Source organism: Nymphalis io, chromosome 27, assembly GCF_905147045.1.
Source record: "Nymphalis io chromosome 27, ilAglIoxx1.1, whole genome shotgun sequence".
NCBI classification, from domain to species: Eukaryota; Metazoa; Arthropoda; class Insecta; order Lepidoptera; family Nymphalidae; genus Nymphalis; species Nymphalis io.
This window is the reverse complement of record NC_065914.1, coordinates 7,590,846-7,611,942: the sequence shown is the minus strand read 5'-3', so window position 1 is coordinate 7,611,942 and position 21,097 is coordinate 7,590,846. Positions and strand designations below refer to the sequence as shown.

The 21,097-nt window shown below is 36.0% G+C and overlaps 3 protein-coding genes across 10 annotated transcripts in view; 2 read left to right on the top strand and 1 right to left on the bottom strand.

Annotated features, from left to right (window-relative positions):
• LOC126778815 (juvenile hormone esterase-like) overlaps window positions 1–6,107 on the top strand; it is a 33,929-nt gene extending 27,822 nt beyond the window's left edge. For all 5 annotated transcript variants that reach the window (XM_050502512.1, XM_050502510.1, XM_050502508.1 and 2 more), the window contains 2 exons: window positions 959–2,229; window positions 2,771–6,107. In XM_050502512.1, the coding sequence (XP_050358469.1) occupies window positions 959–2,229; window positions 2,771–3,539 (2,040 nt within the window). In that variant the 3' untranslated portion in view covers window positions 3,540–6,107. The remainder of the gene's footprint in view (window positions 1–958; window positions 2,230–2,770) is intronic.
• A 1,312-nt stretch (window positions 6,108–7,419) lies between these two features.
• On the bottom strand, window positions 7,420–17,709 carry LOC126778847 (esterase FE4-like). 2 transcript variants are annotated; one of them, XM_050502557.1, is made up of 4 exons: window positions 17,466–17,709; window positions 10,104–10,232; window positions 8,535–9,820; window positions 7,420–8,240 (listed from the first exon to the last, which is right to left on the bottom strand). In XM_050502557.1, the coding sequence occupies exons 1-4, from the start codon at window positions 17,466–17,468 to the stop codon at window positions 8,081–8,083; spliced, it is 1,578 nt and encodes a 525-aa protein (XP_050358514.1). In that variant the 5' UTR covers window positions 17,469–17,709; the 3' UTR covers window positions 7,420–8,080. The 2 variants fall into 2 exon arrangements, with proteins under 2 accessions (XP_050358514.1, XP_050358515.1); XM_050502558.1 differs by lacking the exon at window positions 17,466–17,709 and adding an exon at window positions 10,618–11,015.
• Window positions 17,710–18,970: 1,261 nt separating this feature from the next.
• Window positions 18,971–21,097, top strand: part of LOC126778799 (interaptin) — a 301,055-nt gene continuing 298,928 nt past the window's right edge. For all 3 annotated transcript variants that reach the window (XR_007670232.1, XR_007670233.1, XM_050502475.1), the window contains exons 1-2: window positions 18,971–19,081; window positions 20,818–20,899. Coding sequence is in view for 1 of the 3 variants with exons in the window: in XM_050502475.1 (XP_050358432.1) it covers window positions 19,043–19,081; window positions 20,818–20,899 (121 nt within the window). In the remaining 2 variants the exon portion in view is untranslated. The remainder of the gene's footprint in view (window positions 19,082–20,817; window positions 20,900–21,097) is intronic.

The following is a 21,097-nucleotide window of genomic DNA, read 5'->3' as shown; positions in this document are numbered from 1 at the left end:
AACTTTAAAGGAGATTATCACAACTGATCATACTAACAAACCCCGCCAAACAGGGATACTTGGTATTGCGTACATTGGCGGTGTAAGAAATGGTTTCTATTTCTAACGCGCCAATACGCTTCCTACACAAATATATCCAAATAAAAATCTAATTGAAAATACATAATAACTTTGACTCATGAATTTTAATATGACTCTATACCACTTGAGAGTATACTCCGTCATCGATCTTATTTATCTTGCTATCTTTGCTATGATAATACATTTTGATAAGTTGTATCCAAAAAAAAAACTCCGAATTCAACATGATATAATTAAACAAGTACTCAGTGAATAACTGAACGTAGCACCTCAGTTAAATAATAGCTATAGGACTTTTTTTGGACGGCGTTTTTTTGTTATAATTTGTGTAAAGACTATTTTCTTTTTTTATGTATAAATATAACGTAACTTTGTCATAGAAATGTATAATGAGATTATTCTATTGGTCCGTTGTATCTGGTGCCCATTAAACTTTCAAACAGAGGCCTATATTATATCTTTCGTAACTTTTAATTATATACTAATAACTTGACGAGCCGGTTGGCGTGGTTGGTAGACACTTGCCTTTCACGCCGAAGGTTGTGGGTTCGATTCCCACCCAGGACAGTCATTTGTGTGCATGAACACGTCTGTTTGTCCCGAGTCTGGTTGTAATTATCTATATAAGTACGTATTTACAAAAGAAAAGTAGTATATGTAGTATATCAGTTGTCTGGTTTCCATAGCACAAGCTTTGTACAAGCTGAATTTGGGATCAGATGGCCGTGTGTGAAAAATGTCCTAGGATATTATTATTATTATTTTAATTTATATTTACAAATAGGGATATTTATTATTATTGAAGTACTTCGTTGGGCCCAACATTATATGACATGAAATATCGTTGGTATAATTTTGCAACATTTTTTACTTCTAGGCCCCACAGCCGCCAGAATCATGGGACGGTGTACGCGAGGCCACATCAGAAGGGAACAGCTGCGCTCAAATCGAACCATTCTTCAACAAAGAGTACTCAGGGGATGAGAATTGTCTCTTCTTAAATGTTTACACACCAAACGTAGACGGGGAATTCCTGCCCGTTATGGTTTTCATTCAGGGTGATGGCTTCCGTATGGGATCGAACAGTACCAACCTATATGGTGCAGATTATTTAGTAGAGAAAGACGTAGTTATTGTTACCATTAACTATAGATGTGGACCCCTAGGTTTCCTATGTCTTAACACTCCAGAAGTACCGGGAAATGCTGGCGCTAAAGACATCGTTCAGGCTCTTCGATGGATAAAGGAGAACATAAAGAATTTCGGAGGGAACTCTGGCAATCTGACGGTATTCGGTAAAAGTTCTGGTAGCGCATTGGTGACGCTCCTAACAGCGAGTCCATTGACGAAAAATTTAATAAACAAAGCTATCATTCAATCTGGCACAGCGCTGAACCCTTGGGCGATTCAAAAGAGTCCAATAGATAACGCAACAGCTTTGGCCAAAGAGCTGGGCTGCGAATCGATAGATATCGATGAAATTTTTGAGTTCCTGTCGACAACGCCAGTAAGAGACATTGTAGAGGCGTACGAGAGGATGGCTCCTTTAGTTGGCACAATGGATAAGACCTTGAATCCATTCGCACCAGTCGTCGAAAAAGAATTTCCAGGTGTCGAAGCATTCCTCACCGAACCATTTGTGGATGTATTGACATCTGGACGAGTAGCCGATATACCAATTATGATCGGTTCAACTGCTGTTGAAGTTGCGTTCGTTCGCGATACTGATGATTTGCAATCATACATTCCAAAAGACTTGAACATTGAGAGAAATTCAGATGAATCTTTAGCTATTGCTGATAAAATAAAGGCATTATACGTTAAAAGTGATGCTGTGGGTGATGAGAGCTCAATAGATAAAGCCCATTTGTTGTCTGACTGTCTATATAACGTCAATATGCACCGTTATATCAAGTATCTCGTTAATAATACAAATAAGCCGATTTATTTCTACAAATTCAATTACAACGGCGAATTGGACTTGAGCAATGATTTATTGAAAAGCTTGGACCTGAAACACGCGGGGCATGTGAACGAAGTGGGTTACCTGTTCAAGAACGACCTTCAGAAAAACGTTGAGCCAACGCCCCAGGATGTTAAGATGAGAGAGCGTTTGCTGAGGTTGTGGACGAACTTCGCTAAGAGCGGGTAAGTTTCAGCTAATTTAGATGATATAGAAGATATCGTGTCATTTAATTTCCATCGGTCTAATTTGTGTTCATGAATCATCTCGAGTACGACGGTGAAGGAAAACGTCGTGAGAAAACCTGCATGTGTTGAATGAAAGTTTGACAGTTGCTACCAGCTCGCATTTGAGGGACGTAGTGGAATAAGCTTCAAATAAAAGGAGATGATGCCTTAGCCCAGCAGTGGGATATTGATAGACTACTGTACAATAACTTAATTAATTATATTAATTGGTAAATTTGATTAATTTAAATAACGAAATTATATTTACTTTTTAGTATAAGAATATGTACTACTAGTTCCTTCGCACGGTTCTACCTGCGATGACTGCTCCATCTCCGTGGGTCAAATGGTCTATAACCTTTCTCTGGCCGGTTATTTACCGGCTAAATAAAAACAAAACTTAGGTTTACATATTTAATACGATTTGTTAATAGCTTTGTTGTATTATGCACTACAAACAGTTTTAATAAATATATATTCCTTTTTTTTTAATTTTCAGTAACCCTACACCAGATGAAAACCACTACCTTCCAGTAACATGGCTGCCAGTCACCAAAGACAATCTCTATTACCTGAACATTGGCAACGAATTGTCGTTGGATTCGAATCCGGATCAAGAGAAAATGGAATTTTGGGACGAATTATACGGAAAATACTACAAAATCTGGGATCATCCTGTGACAAATGAAAGCATTGTTCCCATTAGTGAAAAACTTGAATTTTCAACGGCTCCGGTGATTGTTGAAGAAACGATTATAACAACATCAATGATTACTAATAATGTTGAAAGTACAGAGACACAGGTATTAGTTAACGTGCAAGAAACAGTTGAAGCGAAAGAAGAAATCCAAGCCTTAATAGTGGACGATAATGAAGCAGTTCATCAAAATAACATAGTCGACGTTACTCCTGAAGAAATCACAGTACCCGATAATGTAGTTGATAATGAACCAGATAATAAAGAACAGGAAGTCGAACCCACTGAAGTACGAGTTGTAGAACAACCGGAAAATATGGACTTCGGTATAAACATCGTTAAGATACAAGAGAAATTCGAAATGCCACAGAATGGCGTCGAAGATATCAAATTCAACGGTAATTCGGACAAGAAACCGAGACCTTCGAATGAAATCAAAATGGTGGCGAGCAACAATGTGAATCCGAAAGACGTTATCAGAGCCAACGATCCCCCTGAAGACGATTTACCGAAGAATATTGGTGTCAATAAGTTCGTTAACTTCTTCGAATCATTAGGGGGCAAGAAGTAAGCTTGGAGACCAGCTGTTTCTGTAATTTATCTATTTTTTGTCACATTTCTTTTTTTACGTCGATTTATCTTATCTATCTTCGTATTTTCTACGTTTTATTCCGTATATTTAAGAAATAGTTTTATTTTTATCGAAATAGATTTTCTTATATTCTATTTTACAGTTTTAAAAGTAAATATTTATTATATATTTTTAAATATTATATATTTTGTTTCATGAAAAGTTTATATAAAGTATAACATTATTGTATGAAAAGCATTTATTGGTTGAACATTCCAAATAATCAGCGTATTCATTTAATTTTTTTTTAATGTTAAAATGATTAATTTCGATATAAGTATTCATTTAAATTGTTTAAAGAGCAAAAGATATATATTTAGTTTTCATAATTAACAAATAAGATATTTTTTTTTTCGTTTACAGTTATTTTGTATGAAGCCATTAATGGGCTTGAGAAACTATATATGTGGGCCAAAGTGCTGACTAGAAATTGTATTTATGATAAAATTTTCATAACATTTTTAAATTCATTGTTCTAATGTGAGAGGATTTTTCCATAGCGGCTAGACAGAGCTTCTTTTTTTTTTGTTTATAATGTCTTGCATTTGCATCGTGTGAAGTAGACTACAAATTTTGATTCTAATCTTTATTTATTAAATTTTTACTTTGATCAGTTTGTCTTCAAATTCAGCACTATGACCAATGTGTTTACAATAATATATATATATATATATATATATATATGTTTTTGTTAAAATCAGAACTCTCGGAGAAATTTTTATTTGTATGACAAAATCGGCTTAAATATCTAACAGGAGAAGAAAAATAGCCTAAGTTACTTTTATTTCTGCAAGAGTGCCATCTGTATTTATTGTGTCTCAGTACGAGGACCACATAGTCATGTTTTTATATATTTAAAGTATATAATAATACCTATACCTTCAGATGACATGCATATTAGGATGATTAACAGAAATAAAAGTAAAATTACTCGTAATTTTATATACTGGTATATATATTATACTGGTAACAAATAATGAAAAAATTAAATTATTTCTTCACAATATCAAACACATTCATGTTACTACTACTCACTTTATTGATTCGATTATCACAATTTAATACAATCCTTAACAATTTGCATAAACTATATTAATTTCATTGTGTGATTTCAAGTGCCTTTATAAAAAAAAAACATCTAAATTATTATTATTTTTTTCTTTTTGTTATTAAAATTCATTATGTTTATAAAAAAGCAAAGTTAATACTTTTTCAACGAAGACTTTTTTTTTTTTATATTTTTTACAGATTACATTCCTTTGCATTTATAGTAATTAAAAACAAATAAAAGCACAGTAAAGTAACTTAGTCAAATATTTTAAGGAGTTATTTTTAAGAAATAATATCTATGTTTAGTTTATTTTAACTGGCTTTACTATATATAATAAACGAAAATCAAAATAAAGTTTGCAACAATATTGTAATTGTAAAGAAATTAAATATTTATTATACAAGATTTATGTAGCGCTAGCGATTACTACTATTTTTTTTTTATTTTGTCACATCAAGATGTAACACAACAATCAGATTAAAAAAAAAAGAGTTAACTACAAGCCTTTTTCTTATAATATATTTTATTAGCATTTTTATTTAAGCTGTATTAAGTTTGGCATGATATACGATATATACAACAAAAACATCGTTGGTTATGTTTGTAATTATCAGGGATTTAAAGCTATATATGTGATGGTGGCCAAGTCCGTATGGATAGTTGGTACCATATGGTGGGTTAAATAGTGCAGAGTTGTGGAGTTAACAGGTACATACCGAACATTCCTCGGTAAATAACGTTCGTGAAACTGGAATAGATAATAATAATCAGAAAAAGGAAGTCCCTGATAATTATATATTTGCAGTAATTGTGTGCGATGGTAATACAAAGAGCACCACGTGGAAGCGAGACGATATGTAATTTGTATTCTTGATCACTAGATGGATCATGCTTCGCCGTTCCTTAGGCTATATTCCTACGCATTTTCAATTATTATTTTGTATTGCATAATAATTTCTTTAATTTCAAATATATCTCAAATGTAACGCTATTGCTCCAATTGCATGATAGCTCAAATAATATTACACAAAAATTAAAATATATTTACATATTTATTTATATTATTTTAGTTTGTCGTTTATTTAATAACTGGCAACACGAGTCAAAGAAAGTGACATTAAATTACGCGCTAAAACGCAAATGGAGTAATAGTACTAGTTAAAATTAATAACTTAAATAAATGTTTAATAAAACGAATGGAATTGTGAATCCTATAATCTTAATTATTAAGAGGAAACTTGATTGTATGATAACATTGTAAGTAATAATTACGCACGAAAATTCGCACTAGGAATAAAAATTTAGTCACTTTTTTTGGTCAAATAATTTATCGATTTGTAAATTAAAATTAATGTAGGTAATCTGTGCCAATAATGATTCTAGTTTTAATTTCCATTTTATTATTGCGCATACAGATTGCGTATTTTTTATATAATAATATGAATAAATAAAATCTTGTCAAAGTTTTTTGTTTTATTCAAATATACCGATCATTAAGTTTTACTTGGTGGTCTCGTGTAAGCCTGTTTCGGTAGCTACCACCCACTCATCAGATTATCTACTGGCAAACAGTAGTAAGTGTAATTGTGTTTCAATTGTAACTACAGGCATAAGGTCTAGGCATGCGTCCGATATACCAAAACGAATTCAAAATCCGATTTTAAACACAAATCGATTCGTATCGATTTCAAAAACTAAAAATCCGATTTCAAAAATCGACCTAGCCGAACCAAACGCCAGCGATCTATAGATCGACATCACTAAAAGATTTTGAATCGACAAATAAAATCGCTGGATATCACCAAACGAGTTGTGTATGGTATCCAAACGCAAACTGATTGTTGCGTAATATGAAATTAGCTTTCTCTCTTTCTAACCAATTGGAACAAAGCGGAATAAAAAGGATCGCGCGAATTTTGCGATTCGGATTTCGATTTCTTGGTTCTGCTAAGCGATTCGGTGAGGCTAGGCGTTACTGACATCGGATTTTGTAATCGATTTGTAAATTTGAAATCGGATAAATATCAGTTTGCGTTAAAAACCAAAAACGCCCGTCTATAAGGGACATAACACTAGCTTCCAATGGTGCAGTATAGGCAATGTATGAAATGGTTAATATTTCTTAGGGCGCCATTTTATATGGGCTATATAACGTGTAATGGTTTTAAGACCATCTTGATGTTAAGACACCATATATAATAATAATAATAATATCCTGGGACTTTATTCACACACGGCCATCTGATCCCAAATTAAGCAGAGCTTGTGTCATGGAAACCAGACTACTGATATACTACATATACTACTTTTCTTTTGTAAATACATACTTATATAGATAATTACACCCAGACTCAGGACAAACAGACATGTTCATGCACACAACTGTCTGTCCTGGGTGGGAATCGAACCCACAACCTTCGGCGTGAAAGGCAGGTACCTACTAAACACGCCAAACGGCTCGTCAATTAATAATAAATATTTTTAGTTAATCGGAGATAAAATCTATGTACATTCTTTTTATTTAATCTTTCTAATACACACAGACGTGTGCTTTTGGTGTTTAATTAATTAAGTTTGCTAGGTCGATGTGTCTCCACGTTTTTATTGCCAGACAAACAATCCATTTTTGCTTGCTTTATATTAACTATAATAAAACTTTATTGGGGTAAAGAAACAAAAATTATTTAAAAATAAATATACTTTATTAAAATAAAAAAAAAACAACATTTATTTAACAATGTTAGTTATATTAACAACTTTTGGAATAACTTCAGGTAAATAAACTTTCTTTAAATCTTTGATTGTCCCATTTCCACCCAAGCTCAACCTTATACCTTGCTTAACATTCAATATAATACGGCTTTACCATACTTTTAATAATAAATGCTGTCTTCTTCTTACAAATGTAAAATTAATTATGACAGAAAGAGATAACAGTATTTAACTAAACAATTATTCGAACATCACTTATCACTAAAATTAAAGAAAAATATCAGATGCTTGTTCTGCTACCATTACTATGCTAAGTAACTTCTAAAAACATCAATACTAAAAAGCGTTTTATATAATATATTACTTGCATGCTATATATTTGTTCTACTGCCATTACATTATGATAACACTATATATTTCCACAATATCAAGACATCAAAAGCATTATGCAGAGTATATTTTGTTCGTATCCAAACACAGTTGTTATTTAAGTAAAAGTTCAATTCAGAGTAGTTTCACTTTTACTGCCAAGATCATTTACAAATCTTGTCAATTCAATATGAAAGCTATTTATTTATATTACTCCTCTTCCAATTGTAATAGGAGAGTTTTCGACTGGAAAACTTTGGATTTGATCACAGGACGTCCGGGTCTGCGGCCTTACATCCAGCCACTCGACCAACGAGGCAGTCACAACATTATTAATATACTTAAATAATTATAATTTTGATCTTTCTTTTATTAAATCGAACCAAAATTTCATTCTTTCGAATGACGGGAATGTTTCAACTTTTATATCATCTTCGACGTTTAAGCACATTTTCTTATCTGTGTCGTAGGGTTGCCAGTCTAAGCTGCGATTATTGAAAGTTGGTTTTCTGAAATAAAATAGGATTATGCACTTGTACTATATCAATTCAAGAAATATCATGATTTCGGCCACGACGAAAAATCTATTTTATTAAATAGGCGAACAGGAAATCGGCCACCTGATGGTAAGTAGTCACCACCGTCCATAGACATTGGCGATGTAAGAAATATTAAATTTAACCTCACCAATTTACTACTGACCTCGAGAACTAAGATGTTATGTCCCTTGTGCCTGTAGAACTACTTCTTTTGTTTACTCAAACACATATTACATATTACTCTAAATAAAATTAAAAACTTACCCCGTTTTCGCAAAATTACACCACGCCTCTACAAGAGTATGGGCTATCATTAAATCCTTCTCTGAAGCCGATTTCACTTTACTCTCTCTATAGAATATGTACTGTATCAGGTCACCATGCGTCGCTCCTTTGACTCCTAAACTCCTCATAGCCCTTATATTCATATTACCAAAGTACCCAAATCTACACATGAAGACATCTAGAGAACTTGACAACAATTCCACGAATAGCATTATATCTCGGAGGAAATAGTGATCGCTGACGAGATTTAAGTATTCATTTTTCGTTTTTTCATCACACTTTTTACCTTTAAAGTAATATTGACGCAATTTATCAGCGAATTTCGATGCGTTTGGCGTACCGTGTTTTATGAACAGGTAAGACGGTATGAAATATTCGAAATTTTCTACGTAATTTATATTACCGTTCTCGTCTTTGTCCACGAATAATGCTCCTTCGTGCGTATGCGCCGTTACTAGAACAGGTAATTTTTTTAAACGTTTTTCTTTTATGGAAACAATTGGAGGTTCTTCGAAAAATCTGACGACATTGTCGAACTTCTTTTCGATCACCGGCAAAAGGAATGCACTTAGAACAGCGGGATGGTCGGTTAGTTTTGCCGATATTACCGCATAAACTAAATCTTCAGTCGATGCTTTCGAGAATATATCATAAAGTTCCTTCTTATCTCTTGTATTTCCTCCTAAATATGACGCAACAATACTAGCCCTATCTACCGGATCGTCTCCAACAATATATAAATCAGATATCGATGTTCCAGATTGACAAATAACTTTATTAAACAGCCCATCCGCCATTTTGGACGTCAAATATGACACACCGATAGCTGCTCCCGCGCTTTCGCCGAAAACCGTTATATTATCGTCATCGCCGTTAAAGTTTTTTATATTATTCTTAACCCATTTTAAGGCCATGACAGTGTCCTTTAAGCCAGCGTTACCCGGAACTTCCGGTGTATTAAGGCATAAAAAACCGAATACATTCAATCTGTAATTGATCGTTACCAATATAAGATCGTTTTGGATGAAATAATCCGGTCTATAGTAATCACCGTAGCCCAATGTCAATCGGCCGCCGTGAATGAAAAATATCACTGGCAATTTTTTTATTTCCTCCGTTGGCAGAATTGGGGTGTAAATGTTTAAGTACAGACAGTCCTCACACCCTTCCACCGATCCATTACCAAAGGGATTGACTTGGGGGCATTTATTGCCCGGTTTCGTTGCATCCCATACACCTGACCATCCATCGTGTTCTTGTGGTTCCTGGAATTAGGAAAATAAATGGTGGCGTTGAGTAGTTACACAGGAACTAGTTTTGGACCGCGGCTTTCATATGTCCTTATCTGTATATTTAATGTAATCATTCATAACAAACAAACTCACCGTCGCATTTATAATATTATTAAGGATAAAAGTTTAGCTTATTTCTCAAATCTTACAAGCGTCACACAAAGCTAAAACATAATCTGTCTTAATGAACCCAAAATAATTAAAAAAGCCTTAATACATAGGAAATATGTTTAGTCACAGTTTCTAGCAAAATTACCTTGAAGCGAAGGTCACCGACAGGCGGTTTAGCATATGGTACACCTTCGAAACTGTAGAAATTTATGCCATTAAAAGTCGAGCAAGTCTTGCCTCTAAGCATACCCTGGGAAACTCTGACTTGAGGCATCTGAAAAGATAATAAAAGAGTAAAAATAATGTACCCGAATATAATGCAAAATGGATAATATCCAAAAGATTAAATCGTACTATATATATATATATAATCAATTAAAAAACCAAATGCAGTAATCCCAAAATTCAGACGCCGCCTGGAACTAAAAACAAGCAGACATAAAAAAATACATCCAACTAATGGTATACCAGTACAATACATATTATGAGATATCACTATCACTACATTTTATAAAAAATCCGCGTCTGTCTGAGCTGGAAATTTTCACTAATGGATGAAGTGATTCATGTGGAAAATTCTAGGTTTAGGTGAATAATTGATTATTGTTGTATATAAATTGCCTGAAATATGACGTTGATTGAAGAGAAATGATACTTACTCGGAGTTTTACTGACGTGCGTTGCGTAAACCAATAAAGTTATATGTATTCTGATATGAACGTTTTACGTAGCGTATTCCGTGCGAAACCGAGACTAGTATGAAGAAGAAAAGGAAGATTAAATTGATAGCCCAGAAGCACATGAAAGCTGTGTACCTTTATTTTATATCGTGACCCTCAATTAAAATCCAAGACGTCCTACCACACTCAGTGTTATTCGATTAAACATAATGAGATATTAAAGTTTTTTCCTCCTTCAATTCCTGCTTTTATTTATCCGTCGTGTAAATGGTTTAACAGCCTTTGTTAAGGAAATTCCATATTCCCGTGCGAATTAACAGCGCGAAATACGGCAAGAACTATTCAGTGTTCTAATCTCTCAAAAGGTCGCACCTGGCTTATACTATAGTTTGTGCCCATTTTGCAGCGGAGCAAAACAAAAGCAAAACCGACAAATACCAACAAACGCGTCGTGTAACGCCGCGCGAAGCCCGCGAAGAATACATGAATCTCTTTCTTGTTTTAGAGTTTTTTCACGAATCCATAACGAACCAATGGTATCGCGTTAATTCAATGTCAAAGTTGTTTATTTGTCTTTATTCGTCCTGTTGTTTGAAAAAGTTATAAACTGATACAATTAGTCATACTTGTTCAGGTTTGATACGGCAATCATCAAATACAAATGTCCACCGTCCACAAAAGAAAATGTTATAACGTTTCTACTAGAAATACGAATGTACAAGTTCAACAATCATTATATACTTTCACATAAAACGTGCGGTCATTGTATTTATTTAACTCGCCCAAAATTACAAATGAATGCCAGAATTTCTATAACAATAGTATGTGAATATATGAATATTATCAATGAATTTATTTATTATTAAACTTTTAAAAATATTCCAATTAGTGCAACAAATACTAATTGTAAGCAAACAATTGTATTTATTTTTTCTTTAATCTGGAATTAACTGGACTAAAATGGACTTTTTTTTTTTTTTTTTTTATATTCGCCGGGAGGGCAAATGACTCTACTCCACCTGATGGTAAGTGGTAGTAGAGTCCAAACGCGACGACGGCCAGTACAGACGGGAAAAACGTTCTGCACTAGCCGCCTTCGCCTTGCCGGCCCGCAAGATGCCTCTTCACGCCTCGTTTGAAGGAACCCGGGTTGTAAGAGGAGGGGAACACGTGAGCTGGTAAGGAATTCCATTTTTTGGAAGTGCGACAAAGAAAGGAGTTGCCAAATTTCTTTGTTCGCGATGGAATTGATGTCACAGTTAGGCGGTGACATCGAGAACCAGCTCGCGTGGACTTAAGAAGGAAGAGGGAAGCAGGAATTAGAGAGAATAATTCCTCAGAGCACTCGCCGTGATACAGTCGATAGAAAGTGCTGCTATCTCACGACGCAATTGTAAAGGTTCAAGGGTGTTTGTGACCTTTACGTCGCCAATAATGCGTACGGCACGGTCCAAGGCCTCAAGTAGGTACTTAGCGGAGCCATCCCAAAAGTGCGAGCAATATTCCACGCAAGACCGTAACTGTGTTTTGTACAGCAGGCACAGTTGTTGTGGCGTGAAAAAGCGCCGCACCTTGTTCAGAACTCCGAGTTTCCGTGAAGCTGTTTTTATAACAGCCTCGATGTAATCCCTTGGACTAAGGTCGCAGCGAACGTCAATCCCCAGCATGGCGATTTTGCTTTGCATCACCAGCGGAGTACCACAGAGGGAGGGAAGAGGGGAAAATGTTGACTTTTTCGCCGTGAGAGCGCATACCTGTGTTTTCTTGGCATTAAACTCAACAAGATTATCAGAGCCCCATTTGGCGATGAGCTCTAACGTCCTATCGAGTTCAATGACAAGATTCTCCCGCCTCTCCTCAGTTTCCGCCCGCCCAGCCACTGCGCGTCCGTGGTATCCACCATGCACTGTACTATCATCTGCATAGCAATGTATGTTCCCAAGAGAGAGCATATCATTGATATGCAAAAGAAAGAGTGTGGGAGATAGCACAGATCCCTGGGGGACCCCAGCATTCACTACATAGAATTGTGAAGCGCAACCATCTACTAAAACACGAAGGCTACGCTTGTGTAGGAAGCTGGCAATCCAGGTGCATAGCTGAGCAGGCAGACCATATGCCGGTAGCTCGGAGAGAAGACTTCTGTGCCAGACCCTGTCGAAAGCCTTGGAGATATCGAGGCTGACAGCCAACGATTCTCCATGCTTGTCGATAGCTTCACCCCAGAGGTGTGTTACGTACGCTAGAAGATCACCTGTGGACCGTTTTGGTCGAAACCCGTACTGACGATCATTAATCAGACAGTGATCTTCTAGGTAATGGATCAGTTGGTTGTTTAAAATCCGTTCCATCACCTTACAAAGTACTGAGGTGATAGCTATTGGCCGATAATTTGCCGGGTCAGACCGATCCCCTTTTTTGGGAACCGCTTGCACATTAGCTCTTCTCCAAGCCTCCGGCACACTTCCCGAAGAGAGAGAAAGTTGGAACAGGCGCGTTAACACAGGAGACAGCTCCGCTGCGCACTTCTTCAGCACTATGGCTGGTATTCCATCGGGACCGCTAGCTTTCCGTACATCAAGTGATTGCAGCTCCGCACGCACATCACGTTGCCTGATTTTAATGTCAGGCATCGTATGGCCACATGCAGGTATTGTAGGTGGCAGTGCACTACAATCATCGATGACGGAATTGTCGGCAAAGAGTTTAGCCAGGAGATCAGCTTGCTCTTGCGGACTGTGAGCTAGCGATCCGTCCGGATTTCTGAGCGGTAGCAGCGAAGGTTGGCAGAAATTGTTTTGCACAGACTTGGTCAGACGCCAGAAGCTACGGGAGCCCCTAGGATGCGAAACAAGGTCATGACCAATCTGTACAATGCGCTGTGCATCCGCTCTCGTGTATGCCTTTCTACAGGACTTGGAATTTTTATTATAGTTTGCTTTCAGTGAGTCAATGTTAGATGCCCCGCTAATACAGCCGTTGATCCACTTGCGATATGCCGCCTGCTTAGATGATACAGAATCGGCACATTCACGAGTGAACCAACGGTTACGCGTACTCCTACTGACGAGATCTGAGCTAGGAATGTAGTATTCCATTCCCAGCATGATCTCGCCAGCAACAGCAGCGGCACTAGCTGTCGGGTCATTCCCACTGAAGCAACGTTCCTTCCAAGGGACCGACGCATAGTAATCGCGCATACCGTCCCAATCCGCCGACTTATAGTGCCAAACGCGACGTTTGCATACCGCTAGTGGCGGCAGCTTGGCCTGTGGCAGTCTGGTAGAAATAAGGCTGTGATCCGAAGAGCCAAGAGGAGCCTGAACCACAACCTGATATTCCACCGGGTGAGAAGTCAGCAGAAGGTCCAGTAGAGAAGGTGCTTGCCCATCAATGTCTGGGATCCTGGTGGGCTGATCAACCAGTTGGGTCAAGTCATGTGTGAGAGCAAAAGCATGAGCAGTCCTTCCAGCATGGTCAGTTTTGAGGGATTTCAACCAGGATTCGTGGTGAGCATTAAAATCCCCCAAAAACACCAATTCCGCGTTAGGAAATTGCTCTTGCGCAGCATCTGCCACCCGACTAAGATGGTCAAATAATCGGCTTGTCTCCAAGTCACCATTGTGGGATCTGTAGAGGCACACGTAGACTCGGCTCTGACGAACCAGGTCCACACGTACCACCAACATGGAGAAGGAGGGGTCCTCCAAGCAGCGCAGTCGGTGACAGCAAACATCCGTCCTGACGAACAAGCATACTCCGGCTTTCGCTTTGAAGGATTCTTCAAGCGTGTAGCCGGGATAATTAAGGTAGCTGGTATCGGCAGGACGGAGTATTTGTGTCTCCGTGAGAAACAACATTGCTGGCCGTGCTGTCTCGAGATGGTGGTGGACAGCGTTGAGGTTAGTGTGGAGTCCTCGGATGTTAGAGAACTCGACCTCAAACAGCGAGGGTATGGTGGGGGTGTGCACCGCTGTACGACCGTTATTTCTTTTTTGTTGCGCCATTTGGGAAAAATGAAATGGAAAAGAGACGTGAAGCGAGCGATGTATTGCCACGATAAGGATGGGCAAAGTGTGGAGGCGTGTTTCCCCAAGTGGTTGCCAAAAGGAAAAATACACTGACCCGCCGGACGGAAGGGCCCCTGAACCCCCCCGGAAGTGGCCGCCGGGACCCCACCTACCGGTCACCAACCGGCACGACGGTCCACCCCGAGATTATGCGTGGCCTGGTGGGGCAGCCTCACGAGCTGGTTAGGCACGCTCGGGCCCCTGTACTATGCCACGGGCGGCCAGCGGAACAGCCGTTTCTTCGGGTCTCCCTGACCGGCAGGTCAATACAGTTTCCCCCGGCATTGGTTTAACAGCCGTCTCCAATTGGACCAACACCCATCGCGGCAATACTCGCTCGGGCTCTGGCTGTACGCTGGCTGACCTCGAAACGCGGCTGCAAGCCACTTCACGAGTTTTTCACCATGCGTACGGTGGTAACAAGCCAGGCGGATGTTAGCATCCTACCACCAGATGAGCAGGTGGTCGCTCAGATATCCCTTAGTCGCCTCTTACGACACCCATAGGAAAGAGAGGGGCAGTGAAATGTATTCTTTCTCCGTCACTGCACGGATAAAAACTGGAACTGGAATTAATAAATGATAAGAATTTTGATTTGTCATGCGACCCTGCTAACACCCGTTGCTCAGAGGTACCCGGGCCTACGCGTGTGAAATATGCTACCGAAGACTGCGCGGGAGTGGGCGACCAGGCCCCCGTGACAGTTAACGCTACTGGCAGCAGCACGAATAAAAAACTCACACAGCAGGCATTCCATCCAAGCCTATTCATCACAAGACCGAGATCGTCGTCAATGGGAAATATCAGCACTAGTGACTCGAAGAATTTGCCTAAAGCGTCAGCCAAAAGTACTACAGCTGACGACTCCAGCAACGTTTGCCTTCCCCCTGGCAAAGAATACCCACAGACCATCACCTCAAAAGAAAAAGATTATCTAATAGCCCGCCACACACTCAAAAACTAGATCGACCAGATCAAAGAATACAAATAGGAGTCAACACTTCTAACAGATACAGTGGATTACTTGTCGATCCAACTGAGGAGTCAACGGAAGATACACCCACTCATCCCAAAAAAACTAGCAAACCACCACCTATTATATTGTATGGAATAGAAGACCTATCTAAATTAACAGACTTATTAAATAAGAATATACCTAGTAGCAAATACTTCTATAAAATCATAAATAGAGACCAGCTAAGAGTGATGACACAATCAACCGAAACATACAAAGACCTAATAGAACTCATCCGTATTAATGGTCTCATCGGTCACACTTTCACCCCGAAGCAAAACAAATGTTACCGAATTGTAATTAAAAATTTACATCACACCACCCCTAAATCGGCCATAATACAAGAGATTGAAAAAACAGGGAACAAGGTACGAGGTGAAATAGTCTATGCAATATCCAAAAAAAACAAAAAGCCTCTAAACATGTTCTTTGCAAACACAGAACCTAGTCCCAATAACATAGAAATAAAAAATATAGAATACCTATACTACATGAGAGTAAAGATTGAAGACCTTTAAGATAATGATGATGATGAGGAGATGACACATCATTGGATGTGCACTCTCAAAATTGAGAAAAGCTTACTCAACAAATTTGATTAAAACCAAAAAGGTTGATTGCAGATGATTAAAAAAAAAACAAATATCTAATATTAAAGGCCAGCAACACACCTGCAAGCCTTTGTAACCCTTACATACCCCTTTAACCACACTTACACAAAAAAACATATTAATATAATACTAGTAGTAATGCACGGTTTCACATGCATCACGCTTCACCTTCATTGTCCCTAGCGTTATTCTCTTTTAAGAATTTGAATTTTACAGAAAAAAAAATATTCCTAATCCGACTGGCAGTTTCAGATATTAATTTCAGATTCCCTACATATTAGCGAAAACTTGGCAACCCTACATAACCCTACTGCATGCCTTATTATTATAATAATAGTTAATCATCATTAAAATTATATCAAAATGAGGAAAACTAAATTAAAATATTCATAAATGATGTGTTACATTATGCAAATTTTGTATAATATAATATAGATTGAGCAATACTTTATTATTAATGGAATTTAAAATCCTCATTTATTATTTTACCATTGCTTTTTGGAACTTTAGTTCATATAAGATGAGGCCTGTCAGTGTATACATACACCAACCAATCATAAATTATTCTAGCCAACCGAGAGTGTTTACTTGCAGGCATGAGGTTCTAGCAACTTCGATTTTATTGTTAGTGATGTTCACAGTGCAATTTCTAATAATAGATATTATCATCTATAACAGCCTGTGAATGTCCCATTGCTAGAGCATTGAGAAGGTTTAGAGCTTATTCCAGCATGCAGCATGCTCCAGTGCAGGTTGATGAAATACACATATGGCAGAATTTCAGTGAAATTAGACACATGCAAGTTTCCTCACAATGTTTTCCTTCACCGTAAAGCATGAAATGAATTGTAACCACAAATTACGCACATGAAAATTCAGTGGTGCTTGCCCGATTTGAACCCACGATCACCGGTTAAGATTCACGCGTTCTTACCACTGGGCCATCACGGCAATAGATATTATACTACTTAGGATTTTTTTTCTAGAAGATTCTTTAATATTTCTTTCTATTAATATACTAAGCTAACTACACTAAACTTTTTTTATGAATATAAAATATTCCCAAGCAAACACAAATGTTGTTTTTAAGTTCTTATAATAAATATATATATTTATTTACCAGAAACTTACCATTTAAGTATTATGTACATTAAGGTACACCTATAAAAAACTGCTTCAATGCTTAATAAAATTCGCTATTTAATATTCGCACAACAGAGATTTGTATAAATAAATATTTTAATTATAGTGACACTGATTTCCATAACTTTATAAAACTGTCTAGATACTTTTTTTATTTTTAAAATAAATAACTGTTTCAAATTTATGAAGTCTTTTGACGTTTTTACTTTTTTAAAGTTTGTCAAAGTCCAAACTTCAGACGTTCGTTGACAGCCGTAGACAGAGAAACAAATCTGTCTACGGTTGACAGGTAGTGGCCACAGATTAATAAGATACTGGAATCGAGAATACTGATAGAACATTTATATAACTCGTATTTATATAATTTCGTGAAATACGTTATATCGTATTTAAAACAAAATTATTGAAGAAGATAATCTCTAAATTTTTTTTTTACTGTTGTGATTTAATAGAATAACTGAACGTTAATCTATTAAAATTAAATTACCGTTCAAGTAAAGACACTATTTGCAATGATTTTTTAAAATAGCCCATGCTTCTTTTCGATTGAAGATTGGTCAAATTCTAATTTAGAATATATTTCATTTTCAAGCTTGGTTAAATCTTTCAAGCAATTGTTTCAGAAACAAAACTGTTTCTGATCCGCTTTTAATGCTTATGATGTAAACTTTGTTTGACCTTAAAAACTAAAACAGGAAATAGAACAATCGATTCGGTCGACTAAAATATTTTTTTCAGTATCGCCTTAGTTACTCCACTTACGCAATGATTATTCATTATCTAAGGTTTCATTTTTATACGATTATTTTCTTTGATTTATCTATTTTGTAATTTAACGACAGGGGTGGGGTAGAAATACGTGAAATGCTGCTCCTATGTTCGTGACTTCAGATGTTATTTTGGTGTCGTCGTCAATCGTCGATCGTAGATTTATCGCAATAAAAAAAGAGTTTATATTTATCCAGAAATATTTGAGTACTTTAATTTTATTGGACGAATATAATTCTTGATGGATATTTACTTAAAAACCCATTTTATAATGCGTTAAGGATCAATGCTATTAAAAACACAAAGCAATAAACAATAAATTATTATCGTTGATTATGGAATTACCCATTTAGTGATTAATATGTTTCATAGCCTTGAATGATTTATAGATGTGTTGGAAGCTTAATTCAAAGACAAAAGATGGTCAACTCGTCTTATGTGTTTTTAAATTAAAAATAAGTGTCATTTTATTCCTAATTTTAATCTTAAAAAGATAGTATAAATTAGCTTCAAAAAGGTAAAATTATAAAGGTATATTATATTGGTATATTATATTGCCTGTGATAATAATATTATACATAAAAGTAAAGTAGTAATATTTGAAATTTAAATTTCGTCAATCAATGAAATACAATAAAGTAATAAAATTTTAGCGTAATTCTTATTAGATGATTGTTTTAACCTTAAAAAATCTAATGCGTGTAACCGAACAACCAACCGACATGGCGCCAGCGCCGTTGCGACACAGTAGCGTGACAAGTCATGTCATTTCTGCCCATGATATATGAAAAAATCCAATGGCAGATTCTTTTTTCGGGTTCGATACTTCGGTATCGGTAAGTAACAAAAAGTTTCTATACATTACGACAAGCTAAACGGTATTTATTGAGAGTATTCGCTTCTGAAAGTAGAGCGCCAGCGTGCCAATACAATTCATCATTGTAGTCATTTTTGCTAGTTTTCTCATGTTTAACTCAACAAAATACTTAAATAAACATGTATTAAACCTAAAGCTACATAATGATTTGTTATTTTACATTTACAGTTTCTTATAAAGTGGAATTTAAAGTAAACTTCAACTCTTTCGCTTCCAGTATTTTAGGTTTTGCGTATACAATGTTGTCAATAGTGTATAGAGATTCGTGTTACTAAATCTGTCGTTTTCCACTAAATTACTCATTGTTGTTGTGATATCATCGTCTTCCATGTAATTTGTTTCTGAATAATTTCTTACTGATATTGTCAATCAATATGCATTTTTATTGGCCATATATCATTGCATCAGTAACATTAAGAAATGTTAATAATATTTGCAACTAACCTTCCAGCTGTAGATTTAAAAATGTATTCAAGATAAAAAATATCAAATTGTTCTTTGTAAAAAAGTTTAAATTGAAATAACTTTAAATTGTTCTGAAAATGTTGATGAATGACATGATTAATTTTTAACAATACTAAAAAAAAAAAGTTCTACAAATGTAATCAAAACAAAGGTTTTAAGTAGATTGCTATTGTTATAAAAATAACTAATCAATTACTGTTCATCTATAATGTTTAAATGTCATAAAATGTGATTTCAAGATAATAAATTGTGACAATTGTGACTTAAAATTAACCTCACTTTTTAAAACAATAAAGTAAATATTTTGTTCATATTGTATTTGCATAAGTATTAGTAAATAAGTGTGTCGACAAATTAATTGATTTTGATTTTGCCTAAATAATTGGCACAAAACGAAAGATAAATGAAAACTGTTAGAAAGAACATTCCTTTCTTTATTTATATGACCTGTATTTGTATTTACTTTCACTTTTTTCTTCATGATATATATTTTAATGTTTTATGGTACCTATAAATCTTATTTAGGGAGATTACTTAAACAACACTGTCCGTTTTTGAATGACAAATTATCGATGACAGAAAGAAAGAAATCAGGTCATAAATGCATTGACAACATAGAAGCTTTTATACAACTTTAACTGTTAGTATGTGGGGCTGAAATGATAAAACATAAAGGAAGTTTCATCACAGATTTCATCTTATGGATTTCCTCAATAAGATGATATGTACTAAGCACATAACTCAGTGTAGCCTTACCTAGGATTCACACATTTTAACCTCTTGACCAATTCGGATTTAGCTTAGTAAGCATGAGTTAATGGAATTTAATTGAGTTTTAGACCAGTTCCACTTAAGAGCTGAAAGCTTTTGTATATACTGATGGTACTGGTGATGATACAATCATAAATACTTTATTTGATGCATATTGTAAGTCCGTGTGGGTAGGTACCACCTACTTAAATACTCTACTGCCAAACAGCAATACTTTGTATTTTTGTGTTCTGGTTGGAAGAGTGCCTGCACCGGTGTAACTTTAAGCACAAGGGACATAAAATCTTAGTACCCAAAGTAGACTTATATCTTGGTGAAAAAAATAAAATATTAAATTTTGAAAGTGAATATAGGTTATTTTAGTCTTTAATTATTTAGATGTTGCATTTGGATCGGAATAAATGTTGATGGAGTCACACTCAAATGTGACGGGAAGTAATAGATTTTTTTTTGTTCCAGAACTTAAATGATGACGAAGGTGGCGGAGAGCCATCAGAGGAAGAGTATGACGCTCTCAACAACGAGACCTTTGGTCAAGACTGTAAGTGCTTTATTGTTGTTACATAGTTGTTTATAACTTACAACATCCTATAAATGTTGTTTTAACTTGTATAAAAAAGCTCCAAGCTCTTCATTAAAGATCGGAAATAAACTAGAAATTAATTTAATTATGGTTAAGTGACTGATTCATTGAGTTGAAGTAATTTGCATCCTCTAATTTCTCTCTGCGTTTCGCATT